General features: G+C 41.8%; 2 protein-coding genes across 3 annotated transcripts in view; one reads left to right on the top strand and one right to left on the bottom strand.

Moving 5' to 3' along the window:
• Positions 1-280: 280 nt before the first annotated feature.
• hyls1 (HYLS1 centriolar and ciliogenesis associated) lies at positions 281-7,673 on the top strand. Of its 2 annotated transcripts, XM_051383677.1 has the most exons (12): positions 281-431; positions 932-1,069; positions 1,292-1,414; positions 1,528-1,601; positions 2,477-2,700; positions 3,119-3,174; positions 5,643-5,809; positions 5,934-5,979; positions 6,067-6,121; positions 6,262-6,343; positions 6,840-6,866; positions 7,485-7,673. In XM_051383677.1, exons 2-12 carry the CDS (start codon positions 970-972, stop codon positions 7,617-7,619), a joined length of 1,089 nt encoding a protein of 362 aa, XP_051239637.1. In that variant the 5' UTR covers positions 281-431; positions 932-969; the 3' UTR covers positions 7,620-7,673. The 2 variants fall into 2 exon arrangements, with proteins under 2 accessions (XP_051239637.1, XP_051239635.1); XM_051383675.1 differs by lacking the exons at positions 281-431; positions 932-1,069; positions 1,292-1,414; ... (1 more) ...; positions 2,477-2,700; positions 3,119-3,174 and adding an exon at positions 3,222-4,846.
• Positions 7,674-7,677: 4 nt separating this feature from the next.
• Positions 7,678-9,912, bottom strand: part of mrpl4 (mitochondrial ribosomal protein L4) — a 7,147-nt gene continuing 4,912 nt past the window's right edge. Inside the window, exons 4-9 of the mRNA XM_051383678.1 lie at positions 9,600-9,651; positions 9,016-9,133; positions 8,751-8,857; positions 8,218-8,327; positions 8,070-8,143; positions 7,678-7,934 (exon numbers count right to left, since the gene is read on the bottom strand). Of these exons, the coding sequence (XP_051239638.1) occupies positions 7,789-7,934; positions 8,070-8,143; positions 8,218-8,327; positions 8,751-8,857; positions 9,016-9,133; positions 9,600-9,651 (607 nt within the window). The 3' untranslated portion in view covers positions 7,678-7,788. The remainder of the gene's footprint in view (positions 7,935-8,069; positions 8,144-8,217; positions 8,328-8,750; positions 8,858-9,015; positions 9,134-9,599; positions 9,652-9,912) is intronic.

Raw genomic sequence — 9,912 nt, 5'->3', positions numbered from 1 at the left:
ATCATATCGTTGTAGTGTTGCTGTCCTGTGAGAACCTCAATCACAACCAAAAATAATTTATTTTATTATTATTTACTTTTGTATTATTACTGTTTTACTTTTACTTAAGTTAAATTTTGACTTCTTTTTTTTTGTTACTTTCCCTTAAATAAATAAATAAATAAATGATTTCTGGCTGTCAGTGCCTAACCGCTCCTGTCGCACCTCCGCCGAGGGGCGGCGCTAGAGCGCTCGGTTGGCAACCCGCTAATTGGAACGGCGAAGAAGAGAAAACACCGGAAGTTGGCCGAGGCGTCGTTTTCAAAGCTCGTTAACGGCCGTTGTTTGTCTCGGTGGGTTTCGAACCTGCAAACAATAAAACGCGACCACCACCGATAACGTTAACGGGCGATGTTACCGTGAGGGACACCAGGGAACCGGCGCTCGTTCAGGTGAGACCCGTTAAACGTCCGTTAGCAGCTCACAGTGTTTATAGTTTTAAAAGTAAACAAACACCGAGACTGTAACGTCAGCCGACACGCGGAACCCCGTTCACAAACCTGCCGCTTTATGATTGATTTTGTTTATTAACAATTATTAAAGTTGAATTATTGAACAAAAGTTTTGGGCATAAAGTTTAAATAGTCTGCTGGTGAATTCGGCTCTCTTTTTATTTTAGTTACTATTAATTTAAGACAGCTTTTGGAGAAATCCACTCGTGTTAAAGTTAAATCCAAACATGCTGAAGTTTGAGTTCTTATTTCAAAGGTGGCATCAATATGTTTAAAAGATATAAAATAAGTTAAAAATACATCAAATACTCTCATATCAAATCGCTTAAATTAAGTATAAATTGATGATTTTGTTAATATTCTGTCACCATATTAAATAAATGAGCCCTGGCCTGTTGTCTGTTGTTGTATTTTATATTGTGATGTGTTTTTCCCTTCAGGGTTTTTACTAGCACCTTGACTTGAAGCTGAGAATATTATGGACAACCTGGATTTCTCCGAAGAGGAAATTCAAGAACAACTGGCCGCCCTGGGCTACAGAAACATCCCACAACACAGGCTGCGTGAATTCAAGCGAGGTTAGACTCTGAAACATCCTCCCTCTCTCTCTGATTACCACATTGTGTTTCAACTTTATTCTCAGCTTGTTTGGGACCCTAAATGTTTACGCTGTGCATGTTGGTCAACTTATCATTGTCAGATTTTTATGAACTGAACGATTACATCTGAAGAGAAGATTGAGGGCAGTTTGAAAACTCTGAGTGACTTCCATGTTTGAACTCGTCTGTGTGTAATGTCAGATCTTGACGAACTGATCAAACATGGAGAATGGAAAAGCCTGGCCTCACCAACTCGGGTGAACTCCAACAAACCTCAGGCCGCCACATCGCAGCCGAGTCCTCCTGCCTACACCAAAGAGAGAGGTCAGGGCGCTTACTTCACTGTGGGATAATAATAATAATAATAATAATGAAGCATGCCAGCAGCAAGAAGACAGTGTTGTATGTGAACTGGTGATTTGTGTGTTTTTCTTCAGTTAGTCAATGCTACCTTGAAGACGCTGGTGAAGGGTTTTGCTTACATGCTGGACAAGTGGATCCTGGCAGACAGGTAAGTGTTAACAACACCAACACTGAGCACAGGCAGAGATTGGGTTTAAATTTAGTACAATTCTGATTCCCCCCCTTTTACCAAACGCAAAGAGACAAATGTGTATGCATAGTGAGATCATAACAACAACAACAACAATAAGAATAATCTTTATTTACAAAGCACAAGTTATAAAATCATGAATTTAAAGAGATTTAAATTCATACTTAATTACAATTCTAGTAAAATCAGGAAAAGCTCTCCGATAAAAGTATGTTTTAAGAAGGGATCACTGACTCAGCCTTTCCTCGGGGCAGATTGTTCCAGAGCGAGACAAAGTAATCAGTAAAATCTCCGAATCAATTCTAAAACACACTGCGAGCCAAATGATCATATTTCTTGGTTCTAGTTAAAACCCTGGAAGTTGAGTTCTGTACAGTCTGGAGTCGGTCGAGAGGTTTTTGGTTCAGGCAGGTAAAAAGGCTGTTGCAATAATCCAGGTGGGATGAAATGAAGACATGAAAAATAGTTTCTGTTTAAAAAAAAAAAGGTAAAACAATTTTCAAAATAAGAGAGAGAGAGTAAAGAGTGAATGTGAGCGGTGAAGTTGTCAGTCTGGCAGTAAATACAGAGTTTAGGTGACAATGTTGTTGTTTCCCAACTGCTGGAATAGCGTCACTATGGCGATCAGCTCCGCCTGCGTTGAGGGGGTTTTTAAGTAGAGATAAAAGCAGCTCTTTTGGTTCTCAAGTTAGTTTGCATCACCTGACTGTATCAGATCATTCTGTAAAGTTTGGTTCATCGTCAACCAACATTTAGATCGGACGAACAAACACGAAAACAAAAAACTTTTAATCAGACACACGTGATTGATTCACTCTGTGTATTTAACACAGGTGCTGACCACCTGTCAGAACACAGACTACGGACGACAGCAGGGACACTGCGAGTCGAACGGCCAACACTCGCTGGCTCTGAACCTCCAGCGGCCCCCAGATGCTCCCAGCAGCCTGCAGGGGGAGCCGGATCCCGACGACTCCCTCCAGTGGCCGCTCACAGACAGCTACACATCCAGTCCAGACACCCAGCTGAGACGCTTCGTCAAGAGGAAAGTCCTGAGGTAAGACTCATATACACAGACACACACATGTGCACACGACTACACTGTGGCTGAGTCTGTGTATGAGACATTGATTCTCTTATTATTATTATTATTATTATTACTGATAAAAACATCAGACAAATTATAAAAGCGTTCAAGTTCCCTGAAAAAAGCTGAGTGTAATAAATGATCTGAACATGTCCTAATAAAGTGCATATGACAGTCACACAGTTATGTTTTGACCCTCAGGGCCACCATAGTAAACACAAACAGAATGTGTGACACATTTTAATAAAGACGCAGATATAAAGTGGATTTAAATTGAAAATTGTATAACTGACAACAGTATAATTGAATTTATTATCAAGTGACTCATCGCATGAGAACAATAATACTGTTGTTTGTTTGTTTGTTTGTTTGTTTTTTCCCCAACTAGGAAACATAAAGGACAATCTCTTGTCTGCGATGAATCAGTCTACAGTGAAGATTTAGGTAACATAAAACACATAAGAATACTACTGATAATAATAATAATAATAATAATATGTTTCAAATGCCAGGTTATAAAGGGCTTCACACATCAAATATAACATTTAACGTGACATTCACTGAACCAGCATAAAATGGGTAAAACCAGTTCCAGCACTATAATATTAATTTTCATATGAATCATCAAGTAACACATTTCACAAAAAGTTTCATGTTAAATCTTTATTGCCACACAAGAAGATTCTTTTTGCAGCAAGCGGCATAAAACTTATCAGTAATAACCTGGAAAACCTTTAAATTTAGACAAAGTCTGACCACCTACGAGGGCTAATGGTGTCCTGTACTGTCAAGAAAACTACTGGAAAAGGACTTCTTAAGAGTGGGAACCCTGATTTTAAAAACATGAAATAAAACAATATAGACATTTAAAACACATTAACTAAATACTGATGTATCCTGGTGGTTTGAGTCACTAATAAAACATAACTAATACATTCCTGTGTCGAGGTTCTGTCGCCCGTCTCTAAACTGGAATCCAGTTGTGGGACAAAATAAATCGTGGAATTGAGTAAAAGGGAATTATCACGAGGAAGCAGAGGTGTGATCCCTTTGGTCACCAGCAGTCGGAGCCGTTTCAGCTTAGAGAAGAGGCCCAGCAGAAGAGGCCGAAGCTCTTGGATATCAGCTTAATCCTCTTAGCCTGTTCCTTAAGCCCTCTGCCTCCACAGATCACACGCTGCACACACCTCAGCCGGAGTGCGAGCCGCCACCATGTACAAAATGTACAACACTCAGTGGGACGACGAGAGCGACGATGACAAGGATTGTCTCAACTCCTCTTTTTGGTCTGATGTGGAGCCTCAGGAAGAGGAGGAAGAGGTGGTGGAGATTGAGCAAGTGATCGACGAACAAGACTCCAAACCTGTTGGCGGTGCGGAGGACTCTCTCCGGGAGGCTTCAGAGGAGGAGAAACCTGAACTGAACGAGGCCAACGTGAGCAGGGAGAGTTTGGAAGGTGGAAGCGACGGTGACGGCGATGATGAAGATGAAGAAGAAAGCGGTAGCAGCAGTTGTGATAGTCCAGCTCCGAGTCTGATGACCTCCGGCTACGGCACCTACAGACCAGAGGAGCAGGAGGCGGGAGACTACAGAGACGACCACAGCATAACAGAGTTCGATCAGGACAGTCGGGGAGACCTGTCTGAGACAAGAGACGACGACGAAGAAGACGACCGCTCACTTTGCAGCTTCGGCGGGTTTGACATCGAACCCGCGGAGCTGAGCGCGTTAGCTGACGCCGAGCCTGAAGCCAATGTGGCGTGCTGTGGAGATGATGGTCTGCGCGAAGAGGTGGACACGAAACCAGAAGAAGATAAAGACGAGAAACTTGAAGATCTACATGCAGCGTCCGAAACATCGGAGGAACAACAGCAGGTCGCTGAGGTTGAGGACAGAGTCATATCGGATGAGAAACGTTTGGACGGTGCGGGGGTCGATGTTGGACAATACGAAGAAGCGCAAGATCTTAAAGAACAGAATAACGTGGAGTCGGAGGATGCCGACGAGTCTTCGAGCAACAAAGACATCAAGTTTATCGACTCTAAAGTGGATTTCAGCAGGATGACGTACGACAAGATGTGTGAGGACTGGGAAGGAAACCTCAGACCGAAGACGGGTAAATGGTTTCCTGTCTCCCAGTTTGAGACATTAATATATATCAGGTTATTAAAAGCTAAAATTGAAAGTGACTTTCTGAGAGGAAGATTCAGGTAGTTTACTCATACTGATGATTCGGTTCTGCTTCTGGATGTTCAACTGTCGGAAATCTTGTGATTCGAAAAACCCAACGCAGTTAAAAGTGTCAGTTTTCATTCTAAACTCTGAGATTACCAATAAACTTCAAAAATCAAAGGATGATCATCAACTTCACCTTCCTCTGAACCTAAAATAACTGCTGCTAAGTTGTTGTTGTTGTTGTTGTTGTTGTATCTCACAGCTAGATACCATTAAATCCCACACACTGGTCCTGTAAGTGAACTGTATTAACATATTTAATGTTTATGTCTGTTTCAGGTTTGTTTGATTCAGAAACCGAAATATTTCCTGCCAGATTATTGATAATGGAGTAAAGTGGAGAGGTTACGTGGACAGATTAGGAAGGGAATGAACAGGAGCAGATATCAGATGCAGTAGCAGACTAAACATTAGGAGCAGCTTTATGACTGGACGTTTACCGGTCTGAAACCTTGACCAGCTAGATAACTAAACAGATCTTTTGGAATGGTTAAAACTCCTGCAACACTTACAGTATATAGAACAACTTAGACCAACACGTTTTTGGCTTGTGGCGTTCATCAGTGTCCCTTCTCCGTGCTCTCCTTCTACAGTAATTCTGATGCTTTGCCTTAAAAGAACTGAACCCAGTAAAATCCTGACGTCTGAGTGTGTGACGGATGCTGTTTCTTTTGCAGACGCAGCGAGCTGTCTGGAGGAGCGGCTGGCGGAGCTTCACTTACCGACAGCGGCTCAACGCGGCTTTGAGACGGAGAACGAAGACGCAACCAGTCAGAACGACACCCAGAGCTCGGGGACGGAGGGGATCTCTTTGAGCGCCTTTGAATCCTACATAAGAGGCATGGTGGGTAATGTGGTGGCTTCCTGTTTGTGTAATAAAGAACAGACACGTGTAGCTACTCCGTGGTTCCCGCTGATTAAATGATTAATCACTAAAAGTCACTTTACTGTCGCTTCATTTTGGACAGACTCGAGCTCAAAGCGACGCTGGCGTCAGGCCCAAACCAAAGTCCTGTAAGTCGACAGCGACCTCATGTATCAGTTCATCTTATTGTTTTTAAACCCCCGTTTTACAGTTAGTCAAATGTTTTTATGTTTCAGTCATCCGACCAGTGATGACTCAGCAAACCATTAAGAAGACTGACCCAGTGGCCAAGTAAGTTTTAAACCCTGAGAACTTCTCCAGACACTCTCACCTGGATAGAATATGGAGAGAGTTCTGCTCAAATGAACTTTGTTAAAGAACACCGTCTGATAGTTGGCTCATTCGCTCATGTGATTGTCTCGTCTCGGCAGGTATTTCCAGTACAAGCAGCTCTGGGAAATGTTTAAACTTCCAGGAGAGAATGACAGGAGAACTCTCCGCCTGGATATAAAGGTATCTTCCCCCCCTCCGTTCTTGTTCCTACAGCGTGACGTTTGAATGATGTATGTGTAGAGTTTGACACTGGATGGATGTTTTAATGTTCATCTGCAAAAGTTTCTCTGTGCTCATTGTAGATCTGATTTTGAGGGGCGGAGCCTACCAGCAGGATTTTAGACATCAAAAATAGTTGGTCCAGTACCCTGGTCCAGTATGCCAGTGGTTCCCAACCTTTTTCCTCAAGGAACCCCTTTTGTCATTTATTAGATGAATGAGAATTATTTCCTCTTTAGGAAACTTTTTGTACAATTCTGTCTTTATTATGTTTTTTTTTTTTTTATCATTTTTAACAATCCTACAGACTTAACAGGCTTTTTTTTTTTGACCAATTCAGTGTTTTCTATTGTTCTATTAAACCAAATGCTGAGATACTGTGTATATATTTTAAAGTTTTCTTACACACTTCAAAATCAAGAAGGCCTCAGTTGTTGGTTTTGTCTTTTGTTTTCAGGAACGACTTGCATACCAACCTCCACCGGTAAGTATTTCTCTCACACGTTGCTTGGCACTTCTTTGAAAGTTTAAAAAGAGTACAATAAGTACATGCATTTGTTCCAAAATGTCTTTTTTAATGTGGAATGAACGACACATCTCTGTTCATATTGAGATGTCACATTAAAGAGTCAGGGTTCCCAGTTTTCCAGTCATGGAAACACCTGGAAATGAATTAAAAATGACTGAATATCCTGAAAATGTTTGTATTTTAGCCCCTCACTCAGAGCGCCTTCATTAACTTAGGTGTGTATTGTGTTGGTAGAATGAACTGTATGACACTTTAAATGTCTATTTTTTCCAGAGCTTCATGCATACAGCATCAGATGTCTTGTTGTTAATTGTAGATGCAATGAACACCTGTAAGATAAAATAAATTCTACTTGATATGAACCGTTACTGATGGGTTGTATATGAGCATTTGTAAGCAAGTGCTGTCCTTTGAAAGTGATTTGTTAAAAAGAGTGGGAACCCTGAAAGTCAAAAACCCAAAAATCCTCTGCCCGTAGATATGTCAGCAAAAGGTAATCTCTTTCCTTTAGCCTTTTAGGGTGGACACATTGGTGTTGCAGTAGATGAAGTCCTGTTCTGTTGTGTGTTGCAGCCTAAACCTCGACGAGTCTACGTGCCGAACACCTACATCGTGCCAACAGAGAAGAAGCGCTCCTCCCTCCGCTGGGAGGTGAGGAACGATTTGGCCAACGGTCTCCTCCCGTACAAGTTGAACTATCGATGCTGAGCCTCTCGCGCTCCACACGCCTTTTAGACACTTTTAATAAAACTTTGCATTGTGTGTGTTTGTTTTTTGGCATTATTTATTGATGACATTTTCTGTTGAACATAATAAAACAAAAGAAAACGTTTGTGTCCCTGTGGTCAGTGAATATATATTACAGGTCATTCGTCTTCTACGGTAAATCGGAGTAGGGCAGTTTAAACGGGTACAGGGCTGTGTATCGCTGGTCGTGCCAAAGCAGCTTGTCCTCCAGGAACTTGATGGTTTTCAGCGTGAGGACGACTGCTTCGTGTTTCAGCAGGCTGTGGACATTCAGACCTGACAGAGAAAAGACAAAAACCTCTGTTTACTGCTGTAGTTACTGTAGTTTGTGTTATTTGAGTGTATTTGAATATAACAGTATTGGAATGAACTGGAACCTCCCCTGTGCATAAGAGCTGAGTGCAGACTTACCAATGGCTGGAATAATGTTCACCGTCTTCACACTCGCTGTTGCCTGAAGGATGTTTTCAGGAAGCTCTTCACCTCTGAAGACAACAAGAACAAGTTCAGCACGAGCGAACCACAGAGGGAATCAAGTTTTTATCAGCGTGTTACTCACACATCGACGATTAACACAGACTCTCCCCAGTGTCGGTGTTTGATGAGGTCCAGCAGGTACTGGGAGTCAGGTGTGGGGATGTTCAGAGAGTCCACGATGTAAAGGTAGTCCTGGGAAAACATACAATATTCTGCTCAAAGTGGGGTTTAAAGGAAAAACAGTTGAAACAATGAGGAAGAATAATCAGTTATTGTGACATTCGCTTCAGTATTTTTAAATCAAAAGTAAAAAATATTCTCTGGTTTGAGTTTTTGCTGCTTTTCTTTCTCAGCATTGATTATTTTTGGGATTTGGACTGTCGGTTCGGATCAAATATAAAAGATCATATGCAAGAAGAATCATTACTTGAAGCCCTACAAAAGTTTATTTAACATTATCCAAGTATCTAAAAATAATGCCATTTTTAAAAACATTAGTATTACTTTTAGCTAGAGCTGGAAGAAAACTAACTCAAAGTGCAGGAGAAACGCTGAAAGATTAAACAGACACGAGTATAAATCAAAAGAAATGATTTGCTGACAGGTTTCAGTTACCTGAGCCATCTTGGAGCTCAGAGCCACTTTGAGTCCTTGCACTCGGATCTTCATGGGTAACATGTAGTAGTAACTGTTGGGCCCTCTGGGTCCGTGAGCCACGCCACCTGAGAGAAACACGTCACCTGTCAGAGCTGTTTGTGTCTACTGACGATACTACTGACCACCAGGAACCAGGATTAAACAGGACAGACCACGAAACAAAAGCCTCATTTACATTAAACATTTTTAAAATACGTGTAGCAACAAAACTGCGAGCCGTCACCTCCTCTCCATAACGGTGATCGGATGCTCCCGTGACGCGCTTTTCCACCTCCTTTCTGTCGCCATGGTTTCCGGCCTCCACCCCTCACCTCTGACCTGACCTTTGTGTTGGCGTAGCTCTGAGAGATCAAAACAACTATCAGTAAAAGGTTAGCTATCGTCCATATAAAGACAGAGTCACATGGTGTCTCTCTCCCTCTGCCTGTGTTGTATCGCAGCCTCTCTGTGGTTTGTTTCTTTAGTCGGTGAATTAAGGATTTATTTCTACCAAACCCGAGTTGGTGATTGTTGGAAACACTAACAGAGACGCTTTTAATGAGTTTTATTCTGTTTCTGTGCATACTATTGGTTTTAATCATAAGATTTAACAAATTAACCCCAATTAAAACAGTAGAACTAAAATAAATAAATGACGATAAAGGACCTGTGTCTGATGCTGAAGTGTTGCCAGGCTCTTGCTAATCACTGAATGTTATATGCTGATGTATCGACCCTATCTACAAATAAAGGCTTCTTAAGTTGAAGTTTGGACATTAAAAAAAAACATCTGACAAACATTTTAAAAAGAGTAAATCTGTCACTTACAATTCTTTTAAAATTTCTCTGCCACGTTTCAACCTGGTGGAGAATATCGAGCCTGAGAGGAGAGAAAACACACCACTGATAAACACAGGATACACACACACACACACACACACACACGGAGACACACACACACACAGACACACACGGAGACACACACACACACACACACACACACACACACACACACACACACAGACACACACACACGGAGACACGGAGACACACACACACACGGAGACACGGAGACACACACACACACAGAGACACGGAGACACACACACACACGGAGACACGGAGACACACACACACGGAG

Source organism: Dicentrarchus labrax, unplaced genomic scaffold (genome assembly GCF_905237075.1).
Source record: "Dicentrarchus labrax unplaced genomic scaffold, dlabrax2021, whole genome shotgun sequence".
NCBI lineage: Eukaryota > Metazoa > Chordata > Actinopteri > Moronidae > Dicentrarchus > Dicentrarchus labrax.
This window is presented reverse-complemented; position numbering and strand designations above follow the sequence as displayed.